This window comes from Phragmites australis, chromosome 2 (assembly GCF_958298935.1).
Source record: "Phragmites australis chromosome 2, lpPhrAust1.1, whole genome shotgun sequence".
In the NCBI taxonomy this organism is placed as follows: domain Eukaryota; kingdom Viridiplantae; phylum Streptophyta; class Magnoliopsida; order Poales; family Poaceae; genus Phragmites; species Phragmites australis.
In genome coordinates, this window is record NC_084922.1 from 24,538,064 (window position 1) to 24,552,490 (window position 14,427).

At 42.6% G+C, this 14,427-nt stretch overlaps 1 protein-coding gene and 1 pseudogene across 1 annotated transcript; one reads left to right on the forward strand and one right to left on the reverse strand.

Moving 5' to 3' along the window:
* Window positions 1–169: 169 nt before the first annotated feature.
* On the forward strand, window positions 170–1,605 carry LOC133904069 (uncharacterized). The gene is made up of 2 exons (XM_062345544.1): window positions 170–651; window positions 981–1,605. The coding sequence occupies exons 1-2, from the start codon at window positions 170–172 to the stop codon at window positions 994–996; spliced, it is 498 nt and encodes a 165-aa protein (XP_062201528.1). The 3' UTR covers window positions 997–1,605.
* A 1,613-nt stretch (window positions 1,606–3,218) lies between these two features.
* Window positions 3,219–5,728, reverse strand: LOC133904079 (fasciclin-like arabinogalactan protein 1; annotated as a pseudogene).
* Window positions 5,729–14,427: the final 8,699 nt, after the last annotated feature.

Below are 14,427 nucleotides of genomic sequence, written 5' to 3' on the forward strand. Positions count from 1 at the left end.
GCACGTGAGGCGAACTTGGGGTGCTTCTAGACTTGCCTCACCCATGCCACCGTCCCCCCAGGGGCATAGGGGCTGCAGCACCAACTAACGGTGTAGTGCATCCGTAGGCATGGAAGGGGAAACACGTCGTGGCTAAGTTTGGTGTGACTGGATCTCGACTGCCCGTGCCATGCACCAAATGAATCCAACGGCTAGACGCAGTGGCGGATCCAAAGTGTGGCACGGGTGGGCCGTGGATCACCCTAAGAATTTGAACCGGCCCAAGCCCATCCGGCAGCGGGCAGCCGACGCATCGAGTCCACTGCTCCTCTTCGCTGCCGCCGCCAGCGCTGGCGGCTGGCCCGCCCTTCTCGGCCGCAGTAGTGCTTCTCCGCCTCTCTGGCGCCTCTTCATCGCCCGCTTCAGCGCTTCTCCGCGCTCGACGACTCCGGGACGCCAGCAGCAAGCCAGCAACCTCACCGCATCCGTCGCCACTTCGCTCGGCTCCATCCCGCGCCGCGCGGCCGCAGGAGGCGAGGTCGCGAGGAAGCTGACCGGCGCCGCTGACGGAGAGGCGGACGAACGAGGAGTCAAGAGGGCTGCGGAAGTGCGGATGCGGAGAGGAAGCCGCCAAGCCGGAAGGCAAAAGCAGAGAGCACGACCACGGAGAAGGTGATTAATCTCGTACTGTGAATCTGTGATGATTTGTGGTTCGCATGCAAATTGCGAAATGTGGTCTGTGCCTGGGTGACTATTAATGCAGCAATTTCTGGCCAAATTAGATGGAACTTTGTTAATTTCTGCTCGCATATGCTTTAGCTTTGTTGGAAGTAAGATTAGGTTTTTGTAGTTTAGAGGTTTAGGTGTTAATTGGAATTTGGGAGAGATGAGCAGAGGGAGATAGGCTTTAGGTTGTAGCAGGACATATTTGTAAGATGATCTCATTAACAAGATTCATCAATTTATGTCTGAATTTGATACATTGAGTATTGTTATTGTAGAATTGTTGAAACATGAAGAGGAACGGAGATATTGTATCTCTTTTTCGGAAACATGTAGCAAAGAAGATTACTTCTTCTTCATCTCCCTCTCCGGTTGCGGCTATGGTGGAAGAACAGACTCAAGAACAAGAAGACGTACCAGAGCAAGTGAGAGTATTTGAAGAAATTATGAATCTGATGCTATCTTCTTCACCTTCAGTTTCACTTGAATATGTCTCATCACCACCACCGATTTATGACATTAATCGCCTTCCACATGATTCCGGGGAAAGACTGTCCATTGCAAGTTATTCTGTCAATGATCAAGATGCAATTCGAAGAGCATATAGTCTTAAAAGGTCCATTCCATCCTTATGCAAATGATTTTGAAAAAAGAAAATTTGAAATAGAGATCGGCAATTCGCACCTTTATGGTTTCTAAATATTATGATTTGAATATAGTATCAAGAAGGAATCTGTATTTTGCTTTATATACTACTTGTTCAAAAAGAAAAAAAAAGTAAGGGTGATGGGATTGATGCATTTATTAAAGGTGGTTGGAGAAATTGGAAGAAAAGAGATGAAGCACTTGATAAATATGTGAGTGGTGTAACAAGTGTACACAATGCAGATCAAGAGAGATACAACTTATTTATCAATCCCAGTGTAGCAATTAATAATCAAACTGTGAAGGTAAATAATGAGGATCTACATCTTTACAAGATCAGGTTAATTTCTTCACTTAGATGTTTAAAGTTTCTTTTGCATTAAGGATTGGCATTCTATGGATATTATGAAAATGAAGAGTTAAATAATAAAGGAAACTTTCTTAAACTTTTGAAATGGCTTGCGACAAATAGTGAAGAGGTGAATAAGTATGTTCTGAAGAATGCTCCAAGTAATTGCACCTTAACTTGCCTACATATACAAAAGCAAATTATTCAATGTCGTGCTATAGTAACTAAAAAGCAAATTATTGAAGAACTTGGTGATGAGCACTATACAATTCTAGCTGATGAGTCGAGTGATATATCACATAAAGAATAATTAACTATTTACTTACGTTATGTTGATAGACTGGGAAGGTCATATGAGCACTTTCTTAGAGTTGTTCATGTAGATGATACTACTTCTTTATCACTTAAGGAAGTATTTTGAGCTTTACTTGTTAGTCACCATATAACTTAAATTCGTGGTCAAGGTTATGATGAGACTAGCAACATGAAAGAAGATATTAAAGGGCTGAAAACATTAATCATGAAAGAGCCACCTTCTACTTATTATGCCCACTGTTTTGCATATCAACTCTAACTAGTTCTTGTTCTTGTTGCTAAGGAAAATGATGATTGTGTGTGATTTTTTTATTAAGTATATCTCTTGCTGAGTATTATTGGAGTTTCTTGTAAGTGTCATGGCATATTTTGAAATATTAGACTTCAGAATATCTTGAAAGCACTTGAATGTGGTGAACAAGAAATTGGGAGTGGATTAAATCAAGAGATGGGGTTAGCTACACCCGCTGATACTCGGTGGTGCTCTCATTACAAAATTGTTGTCAACATTATTGCTATGTATCCCATAATTCGCAAGGTATTCATAACTCTTGGAGAAGATACTTCACAAAAGGGTGATTGGCCGAAAATACATACTATAGTTAGAGTGTTTGAGTCATTTGACTTTATTTCAGTGCATACTTGATGCTTGTCATTCTTGGATACATAAATAATTTGTCCCGGTGTTTGCAAAGAAAAGACTAAGATATTCTTAATGCAATGTCACTTGTTAGTTTGGCAAAAGTAGAATGCAACAATTGAAGTATGATGGGTGGGATTAGAGGTGGGACTTGGGCCATGCTGGGTTGGGCCGGGCCGACACAGCCTTGTCGTGCCATGGGCCACGTCGGTCACCCTTCGCCGGCACGATCAGCACGTCGTGCCATGCCGGGTTGGCACAACTTGTCGTCGCGAGGCCCAGGCACGACCCAATGGCACAACAGGCCCCTTCAAGCTGGGCCAGCACGGGCACGACCCGAGCTCCGCGTCCTAGCCAGTCGCCACCACTGCTGCACTAGATCCAGGCGACCTGGACGGCGACGGATTTGATCTCGGCGATGGATCCATGGTGTCTCCTCAAGCGGCTACATGCACGACATCGAGCGTGGTGGTCGCCTTTTCTCCCCTCCCGCACCGCCCTCTCTTCCCACCACGCCTTGGACCGAACAACATAGAAAAGAAAAGAAAAACAAAAGAAAGCTCCTCGCTAGGCCAATGTGGAGGTCACGGCCATGGCATCCAACGCGGCGGCAAGGCACCAGACACACGACGCACTGGTCGCCACACTCTTCATGGCCTCCTTCTTCTGGTCCTCCGGAGGGTCGTCAGCCGCGGCGGGCACGAGAGCGTTTTCCACAGTGGGCGTCGGGTGGCTCACGGCCTTGGGTGTGTTCTCCCCCAGAGCAGGCGATGACGCAGGCTTGAAAAGCTCCACCGGCTCGATGACGGCAATGGCGACTTGGCGAGAGGGTCCCTGTCCAGCACCATGGAGTGGACTTGACCCGCGTGGGGGCGCCCGCAGAGGCAGAGGCACCAGTCTTGATGGTGATGATGTCACCCTCATTCTGCAGCATGAAGTTGCAACTTAGCCCCGACGTCGGTGGTGAGGGAGTTCATGGCGCCGTTGTTGGAGTTGAAGCTCTCCAGCGAGCAATGCACCAGCACAGCGTGGAACAGGAGTAGCTTCGCCTTCCCATCAGCAGTGAGGTTCTTGTACTTGGGCATGAACGCCTTCACGACGTCGTCAGAGGGGTAGAACACCGTCACGCCGCCCTCCATGGTGGACTGGTACGTGATGTGGTAAAAATGGCCCTATTAAACTATAATTGTGATTTTGGTGATTAATGACAATATAGTTATTGTAACTAACATGTTTGTTGAGAATATATGTTAGTAGGTCTCATAGATGCAATATATCAAGAAGCCACCACAACCGAGACAAAGTTTGATTGAATTAGAAAAGTCTCAGGAGGATTTGCCCCACCGGAAGGTCCGGTGTAAAGGAGTTTGCACTCAAGAACGCAGTATTTTGTCCAGAGGCAAAATGAATGCTGATGACTTCACCGGATGATCTGGTGCTCTGTGTGTTGAACTCATCGGAGTTCTGACAAAGAGGGAGAAGGTCGACGACCTCACCGGATAGTCCGATGATCTGCACTCGGTAACATCAGAGTATTTTCTGCAGAGAAGAATGCAAGTGTAGAAGACTGAAGATCAACCCACCAGAAGGTCCGGTGCTTGGTTTGTGCACACCGGAGTATAGCACCGAAGCATTTCCTGAAGAGGTGACTGCAAGTGCTGAAAAATAAAGATCAGTTCACCAGGTGATCACAGAGATAGTTGCACTGTAGCATTTCCATGGAAAAGAAGAGAATGTTTAACTTATCGGATGGTCTGGTGTTAATGAAATGAACACCAGATGAATGCACCAGAGCATTTTGCATAGAGACTTCAAAGGCTTCGATGGCTCAAGATAACTCACTGGAAGGTCCGACGATGGATTTGAAGGCACACCAGAGTGTCCTGTGTTCACATAGGCATTGAGTGGAGTTTCAACGGCTAGTTTTTGAGTTTGTACTCATCGGATAATCCGGTGTTAGTACTACTATTCTTACCAGATCATCTGGTGTTAACAGTTTTTCTGAGTCGTTGGGAAAATGGCTAGTTGATGGGTTTGAGGCTATAAATACTCTTCCACTCAGCCATTTGAAGGTGTGGCATGTTGCTGGAGTCTAGAGAAAGCTCATATACACTTGAGAAGATATCCAAGCCACTAAAGTGCTTAAAGTGATTATCCAAGGTAATTAAGCACAAGATTAAAGAATGTTTAAGTGCTGATAGACCTAGAGTGAGTTGTAGCTAGGTGCTGCATCTTGAAGAAGGGATCAATGAGTGATCTTAACTTGTAACGAGTGGTACGTGGGCACCTTGGAGTTTTGGTGACCCACCGATATCTTGGGTTTTGGTGGCTCAAGCTTGTTGACCCTCTGACTTAGTGTTGAGCAGTAGCAAGATACGTATATGGGGACGCAGATACTTTTGCCTTGGTGGCTCAAGCTCTGAAGTGATCACGACGGTAAGTGACATGAAGAGAGGCTAGTGGTGAGACCTTGTCTTGGTAGCTTGATGGCTTATCATGCTTGAGACCTTGTCTTTGTGACTAGGTAGCTCAAGAGCCGTAACCAGAAGAGACTCGGCAATCAGGAGCATATCCTTTGTAGAGCTCTAATGTGGACTAGGGGTCATATTCATGCCATCCATACCACGGGATAAAAATTTCTTGTGCTGAGTTTGTCTCTCTACCCTATTTATGTTTACGCATTTACATACTTGTAATTTACTTTGCTAGAGTAGGTTGCAATCCTCTTAAGCGGTAGAGTAGACACACTAGATAACCTAGAGCATATTTAGATAGAAATTGAGATAGGTTTATCTTGTGAAGTTTCTGGAGTCAATTTGTTTTAGGTTTCTAAGTGTCCTAATTCACCCTCCCCTCTTAGGACGTCACTGTTCCTCACACGTGGACGCCGCGTCGGGCGATGTTGCGATCAGGTCCATGAATGCCTTGCACTTGCCCTTCGCCATCTCCTTCGTCACGTTTGGTGGTGCTGGCGGGGCCACAGGCGCTTTTGCCGCTGGCATGTTGCCCCCATCGACTGCGCCCACGGTGGCCGTGTGGGCGACAAGGAGCGCGTCGGCGAAACAGAGGTGGCACATTGTGTGGGGGCGAGGAGTGAAGAGTGCAGTGCCGGTGGACTTGGACGGCCTCGAGCCCTCAAGGATAAGGAGGAGGATGGATGAGAGAAAAAATGAACTGATGTTTTGGTGAGGATTTTTGTCGCCCGAGTCTTGCGTTGCGAAAAATGAACTAGCACCAACATGCCAAGACTATTTGCCGCAATGCTACAATGCTGCCATGCCAACCAGCCCACCAAAGCCACATTACACATATGAACTTTATTAATTGCAAAAAATACAATTGGGGAACGTGAACTTTATTAATTGTAAATACATGCTAGTACACGGCCTCATTAAAAACCTTACACCCTAGTGTTGGGTTTTTCCCGGTATGGAAAAGAGTACCGTATACTATTACAAAGATAATTAATCCTCACCTTCGAGTTCGAGATCGTGCTTGGCTGATGCGCGTTTGTCCGATCTTCCGAAAGTTATATGATTAGTCGATTGGCGGAGTTTCTACGTTGATGATCGGCTCCGACCAGAACAGATCGAGAACCCTCGCAACCACTACATCACTACTTTGTGGTTATCAACCATGCCAAGACGCGGTTAACCTTGCCGAGAAGGCTTTTTCTGCAAGAGAATCGAGAACACAAGCAAGAAAGGGTAGATGCAATCTGAATATTGCTAATTACCAATGAAGTACTCGAGTTTGGGGTTCAACAAACCGATAAACGACAAAACTATCTAAAACAGAATAGTCTAAGTTAAACCCGAGCCTAAACTATGATGACTATCGTATATTTATAGGGGGCATGAGGGGGTGAACCTAGGGTTGTACAGCCGTGAAAAGAGGCGTGCACAACCTGGACTCCAACCTCGACACGATTACAAGACCCAACAGGGTCTAGAACGGTGACGCAACACCTTATTCCTTCAACTCTGACTAAACTATAAGGAATATTTGGTCAAGCATAGATCCATTGGAAAGGGCTCGACATAAGCTTTCCAACAAGTCCAAGAACACCTAAAACGGACTTTGTATAAGAGAGTTATGCCCGTTTTATTGGCGTGTTGTCTTGAGACTCGACCACGACCACGATTTCGACCATGTCCATGACTTTGACTAGAGCTTAGCCTCGAGTCCGAGTAGACTTGGCCTTCGAGGGGTGACGTCTGAGTAAGGTTGTAGTGCTTCTCCCACATTCCTAAGTACTAAAATATCACAGGAATTTAGTAGTAATCCATCCAAGGAAATATGAACAGCGAGAAACGAGTTCACCTGGTGGTCTAATTATCGTGCACGTGCTCTTGTAATTGGTCATTGCATGATTTGAATATTATTGGCGGTATTAATTGTATCCGAAGGAACTATAGGCTCATCATCCTCCCTCTCTTACATTGGAGTCGTCCTCGACTCAAGCTCGTCTTCTTCTCCCTAGTAAAGCTTCAAATCTGAAATATTAAATATGGAACTAATCCCAAAATCTACAGGTATGTCTAATTTGTATGCATTGTTATTAATTATCTCAATTATCTTAAATGGTCCATCAGCTCTAGACATCAACTTTGATTTTCTTAGTTCTGAAAACCTACCCTTCCTTAAATACAACCACACTAAATCATCCGGTTCAAATTTTATTTCCTTCCTATTTTTATTTCCAACAATCCTATACTTTTCAGTCATGCTCTCTATATTCTTTTTAGTTGTTTCATACAACTTAAGAATAAATTCGGCATGTTTCTTAGCATATAAATTAAGTCTTTCAAAAATAGGCAAAGATAGTAAATCAATAGGAGCACGGGAATTAAATTCATACACTACCTGAAATAGACTTACCTTGGTGGTGGAGTGTAACGACCTGTTGTAAGAAAATTTAATATGTGGTAAACACTCTTCCCACATCCTCAAATTTTTCTTTAGAATAGCCCGTAACATTGTCGATAATGTACGGTTGACAACCTCTGTTTGACCGTCGGTCTGGGGATGACATGTAGTAGAAAACAACAGCTTTGACCCCAATTTATTCCAAAGTGATTTCCAAAAGTGACTCAAAAACTTTGTGTCACGATCCAAGACGATAGTATTAGGCACTCATATAGTCGAATGATTTCCCTGAAAAATAAATCAGCTATGTTTGTAGCATTATTACTCTTGTGACAAGGTATAAAATGTGTCATTTTAGAAAATTTATCCATAACTACAAATATGTTATCCCTCCCCTTCATTGTCCTAGGTAGTCCTAAAATAAAATCCATAGAAATATCTTCCCATGGTGCACTAGGAACAAGAAGAGGCATGTAAAGACCATGTGGATTCAAGCGAGACTTAGCTTTATTGTAAGTGGTGTATCGGGACATGTAGCGTTCGATATCTCGTCTTATCTTTGGCCAAAAGAAGTGGGCGGCCAGCATATCTTCAGTCTTCTTTGCTCCAAAATATGCCATCAATTCTCCTCCATGTGTCTCCTGTAACAACAAAAGACGAACGGAGCTAGCTGGAATGCATAGCTTGTTAGCACGATAGAGCAATCATTCATTCAGCAAATATTTATTCCCTTCTTTACAATGTTCAAGCACTTCTTCAAAATCTAAATCAGCAGCATATAAGTCCTTAATGGTATCTAAATCAAAAAATCTTATGATCAAGTTGAGATAACATAGTATAACGCCTAGAAAGCGCATCAGCAATCATATTGTCCTTTCTTTTCTTATGTTTTATGACATATGGAAAAGACTCAATAAATTTGACCCATTTAGCATGTCGTTTATTCAATTTAGCTTGACTCCTAATATGTTTCAGCGATTCATGATCAGAATGTATAACAAATTCTTTGGGCCATAGATAATGTTTTCAAGTTTCTAGCACACGAACTAAAGCATACAATTCGTTATCATAGGTAGAATAATTCAGATTTGTCCCACTTAATTTCTCGCTAAAATAAACAACAGGTTTACCTTCTTGAATTAACACACCTTCAATTTCAATCCCACTAGCATCACATTCTAGTTCAAATGTCTTACCAAAATCAGGAAGTTGGTGTAAAGGAGCATGGGTAAGTTTCTCTTTCAACAACTTAAATGTTTTTTTTTCTTGTGTAGGTCCCCATTTGAAAACCACTCCTTTCTTTATCAATTTATTCAATGGGGCAGCAATGGTGCTGAAATCCTGCACAAAGCGCCGATATAAACCCGCAAAACTATGAAAGCTTCTCACTTGAGTAACAGTATTATGGGTTGGCTAGCTCTTTATGGCTTCAATTTTTGCTTCATCCACTTCTATTCCCTATGTAGACAAGAAAAGAAATTCGATCCGTGCAAAAGATGCACATTTTAAAGTTACCGAACAAACGTGCATCTCTCAAAGCATTAAAAATAGTACGTAGATGATCAAAGTGTGACTCATGTGACTGGCTATAAATCAAGATATCATCAAAGTATACCACCATAAATCTTCCAGTGAAAATACGTAAAACTTCATTCATCAATCGCATGAAAATACTAGATACATTAGTTAACCCAAAAGGCATTACTAACTATTCATACAAGCCAAACTTAGTTTTAAACGTAGTTTTTCATTAATCTCCAAGTTTCATCCTAAACTCAACACATCAAGCATATCATCTAATATAGGGATGGGGTAACGATATCTTATAGTAATATTATTAATGGCTCTACAATCAACACACATACGCTAACTACCATCTTTCTTATGATCCAGAAGAACATGAGCAGCATAAGGACTAAGACTTTCTCTTACGTACCCATGATCTAAAAGGTCTAGAACTTGTCGCTGAATTTTCTTAGTCTCTTTCGGGTTGGTCCTATATGCAGCACGGTTTAGCAAAGTTACCCCCAGAATCAAATCAATTTGATGTTCTATCCCTCAAATTAGTGGTAATCCTGGGGGAACTTCAGCTGAAAATACATCCAAAAATTTCTACAAAAGGTTAGCAACAGCAGGAGGTAAAGAGCTAGATATATTCTCGAGTGAAACTAAAGCCTCTTTGCATATCAAAGCATAGCATTGCAGCTTATTAGCATAAATTTCAGCAAGATAAGATTTAGTAGCAAGCATAACACACCCTTTCAGTCTAATTCTATCAGACTTAGAAGTTGTTGTTGCTTTCTCCTTTTTGGGTGGCAAAACTTTTTTCGCTACTTGCTGATTTTTAGATTCATTCTCAAACTCTTTTATCTTATTTTCAGCTATCTCTTGTTTATATTTCACAATTTCAGCAGGGGTTAAAGGCAGAAAAGTTATTTTATTTCCTTTATGCATAAGGGTGTACTTATTACTCCTACCATGATGTATTGCATCAGTATCAAACTCGCATGGTCGTTCTAACAAAAGTGAGCATGCTTGCATGGGCACTACATCAAAATCAGCACAACCATGGTATGAACCAATAGAAAAATGCACCCTAGATGTTTGTATTACCTCCACCTTACAACTGTTGTTGAACCATTGAATATGATAAGGGTGAGGATGGTTTCTTGTTGGTAAGGAAAGCTTTTTGATCATATCTGAACTTACCAAGTTGTTGCAACTTCCCCCATCAATAATGACTCGAACACGATAATCCTTGACTATGAGGAATATCTGAAACAAATTGTGGCATTGTAGCTGTTCCGCTTGCTCTATTTGAGTGCTTAACACTTGCTGCACAATGAGGGTCTGATAATACTCTATGGCAGTGGCATCGAACACTTCCTCATGGTCGATATCTGTCTCACGTCCATCCTCGTCACCTACATGGTTAGCTACAAGAGCACATTCATCCTCAACATCACTAGCACTTACATATCCACCGTCTTCTGTTACAATGTACGTGCGGTGACTTGAGCAATCCTTCATGACATGGCCCATTCCCTTACATCGGTGACAAATAATCCCAGTCGTGCAACCAGTCGAGGCAATCGAAGAAGAGCTCTTCGCTGGACCCTGCACACTTACGGATTTGCTTACCTCAGGAGCGTGTGACGGTGTCAAAGGTACTGCTGAACGTGCCCTACTCGAGAAGGGGGTAGCAGACCGTGTAGCTGACGTAGGCCTGTTTTGACTTGTCCTGGTGTTGATTTGGAAGTAGTCGTGCTTCCAAAATCGCTCCTTGGCCTCTGTTGTCGTCCCTACAATTCTTTTTCTACCAAACATGCAAGTTGAAATAATTTAGGAACACTATCGTATTCTTTGTAATCAATTATGTCCTAAATTTCACGCATTAACCCTCCATAAAAGCATGCCATTGCAGACTCTTCATTCTCAATAATATCACAATGCAATATACTAATTTGAAGCTCCTGATAATATTCTTCTACGGATATATAACTTTGGTTTAAACGCTACAATTTCTTACGCCAATCATGTTTAAAAAAGGGTGAAAAAATCTATTATGCATAGCAACCTTTAAAGCATTCCATGTAGTATGAGCTAATCCATCAATGCATACCCTATTCCACCAGATGATTACAAAAATTTTAAATTCACTAGTGGCTTGCCTAACTCTATGCACTTCAGGAACTAAATGAGCATTGAACTTCTGTTCTACCATTATCTCCCAATCTAATTACCTTTCAGCATCATAAGCACCCTCAAAAGATGGTATAATAAACTTAACCTTAGCAAATGGATCATCATTAATACGTGGGTTGTGTTGCTGAAAATTATTACCTCTCATACTTTAACGATTGAAGTTCAATCAGTTCCTTTGTCGTTCATCAAAGGCGTCACATTCTTGTCTCAAAATTTCATCATCCACGACGGATTCCTCTTATTTATAGGATGCACCATGAGGATCCACTTAACCATTGTTCGGTGGTGGATTAACCAATCGATCAAAGCGTGTATTGAGCATTGCAATGCTTTTATTAAGTCACTGCAATGCGGTATTGGTTCCCGCAAGCTTCTTGTCAATGTCGTCATTAATAGTTTATTGATGATCATCCAACAACATTGTGAGTTCTTCCCTCAAAATACACTCCTGTACATTCGATGTTTCTCTTGTCATGGTTAGTCAAAGATGGAAAACAACGAAAGATAAATTATCCCTGTCGATTACTAGGTGGTGGAGGTGGAGTCACACACTCTCAAGCGTCTTACCATGCTCTTGCAAGTGTTCTTACCAATCACCGCAATTGGCACAATCGGTGGCTTGTTCGTGATACTTTATCAGGTGCGAGTGAGGTAGTTGCAAGAGAAGATACTGTTCTGATCGAGAGAAGGTGTAGCTTGGACATACAATATTTAGTAGCAAGAAATAGCAATTAATGAAATCAGATAAGCAAAGCTGAATAAAAGTCCATAATATTTTTCATAGTTGCTGGCCCGATGACGTTCCTAGAACTAGCTTAAGCAAGCCAAAGGCTATATTAGACACAAGCACAATAGAACAAAATTCGCAATACAAACTAGTTCTTTTTTTCTCACTTTTTGCACTCTTTGCTTTCCTTTTTTGGCACTCTTTGCTTCGCTTGCTTTTTTTTTGCGAATGTGACACAAACTCAAAACTCTTCTACTAACTTTTCTAAGTCGAAAGAGGTATATGGGTCACAAACTTTTTTTCGAAGAACAGGGGTATCAAGGTAATAAAAAGATACTCTCTCTCTCTCTGAACTTTGGTTACCTCTGTTTTGGCTATGGTGGTCGGATCCGAGAAGGTGGGCGACTCTAACTAAGTGGTCGAATTGAGAAGGTGGGCGAATCTGACTAGGTGGTCGGACCCGAGTGGGTGGTCGGAGTACCTGGTCGGACCCCGAGTGGGTGGTCGGACCTCGAGTGGGTGGTCGGAGTGACTGGTCGGAACTCTGAGTGGGTGGTCGGAGTGACTGGTCGGAACCCCGAGTGGGTGGTCGGAGTGACAAGTGGTCGAACCCGAGTAGATGGTCGACTCAACTAGTGGTCGAACCCGAGTAGATTGTCGAATTTGAGTAGGTGATCAAACCTGACTAGTGGTCGAACCTGACTAGTGGTCGAAGCGAAGTAGGTGGTCGAACACGACTAGTAGTTGAGCCCGAGTTGATGGTCGAACATGACTAATGGTCGACACGGCCTGTGACACAATCTCTACTAAAGCAGACAAGGGCAAATCGAGACACACGACGACTAAGATAGCAAAGACTCGACACTAGAAACTAGAACATGATGACTCGACCAGCAATAAAGACACCAACGATGGACTCAAACTCAACAACGCGAAAACTGAAAACAAAATTGCGAAAAACTCAAAGTGGTTTGGACAGCTGAAAAACTATGATCTAAATATTTTTGTGGGGCAATTTTTCTGGACTCTAGGTAATGGAATAAAACTAAACAAAGGGGATAACTGAGATTACCTAACAGCCAACTGAGGCTCTGATACCACTTGATGCGCGTTTGCCTGATCTTCCGAAAGGTAATATGATAAGTCATTAGTTGGATTTTTGACATTGATGATCCAAAGGCTCCGATCAGAACAGATCGAGAACCCTCGCAAACACTACACCACTACTCCGTGGTTATCAACCGTGCCAAGACATGATTGACCTCACTAAGAAGGCTTTTCCTGCAAGAGAATTGAGAACACAAGCAAGAACAGGTAGATGCAATCTAAATATTGCTAATTACCAATGAAGTACTCGAGTTTGGGGTTCAACAAACCGATAAACGACGAAATTGTCTAAAACAGAATAATCTAAGCTAAACCTGAGCCTAAACTATGATGGTAACTGTATATTTATAGGGGGGCATAAGGGGGTCAACCTAGGGTTGTGCAGCCGTGTAAAGAGGTGTGTACAACATGGACTCCGACCTCGACACGATTACAAGACCTGACATAATCCAGAACGGTGATGCATTACCTTTTTCCTTCGACTTTGACTTAACTATAAGAAATATTTAGTGGATCATAGATCCATTGGAAAGGACTCGACATAAGCTTTCCAACAAATCCAAGAATGCCTAAAACGGACTTCGTATGAGAGAGTTATGCCCGTTTTACTGACGTGCTGTCTTGAGACTCGACCACGACCACATCCACGACTTCGACTAGAGCTCAGCCTCGAGTCTGAGTAGACTTGGCCTTCGAGGGGTGACGTTAAGGTAAGGTTGTAGTGCTTCTCCCATGTTTATAATTAATAAAATATCACAAGAATTTAGTAGTAATTCATCCAAGGAAACATGAATAATTGTTGTGCACGTGCTCTTGTAATTGGACCTTGTATGATTTGAGGATTATTGGCGGTATTGATTGTATCCAAAGGAGCCATGGGCTCATCATTGGCATTCACGATCTCTGGGTCCTCTAGTTGGTGATGATGTCAAGTTTCTGCGGCCTCCTAGTCCATCTCAGGCGTAAGAGATGACCTTCGTTCTTTGATTATTCTTCCCGATATGTTGAATGTTGATTCTGAAGATACAGTTGATACTAGCACAAGAAGAACATCTCATGTGAATTGGGATAGCACAAGAACTTGAAGTTCGTTGTCTTTCCACCATCTAAGAAGTTCGATTTGGTCATCATCCTGAAGTAGTGGATCATGAGAGACATGATCCAACTCGACGTAGTGGTTGAGCTCTGCGTTTGGGTTCCAGGATGACTTAGGCGGCTGAGTTGAGGAAGAAGAGTCCTTGCCCTTCAGCTTCTTCCATATGTTAGCCGTTGTAGTTTTTCTTTTCTCATTTTGTGATGGTTCATACCTCGAATGAGGTTGACCAAACTTCTTCTGGTACATACCAAAACCTCGAAATATCTCAAATT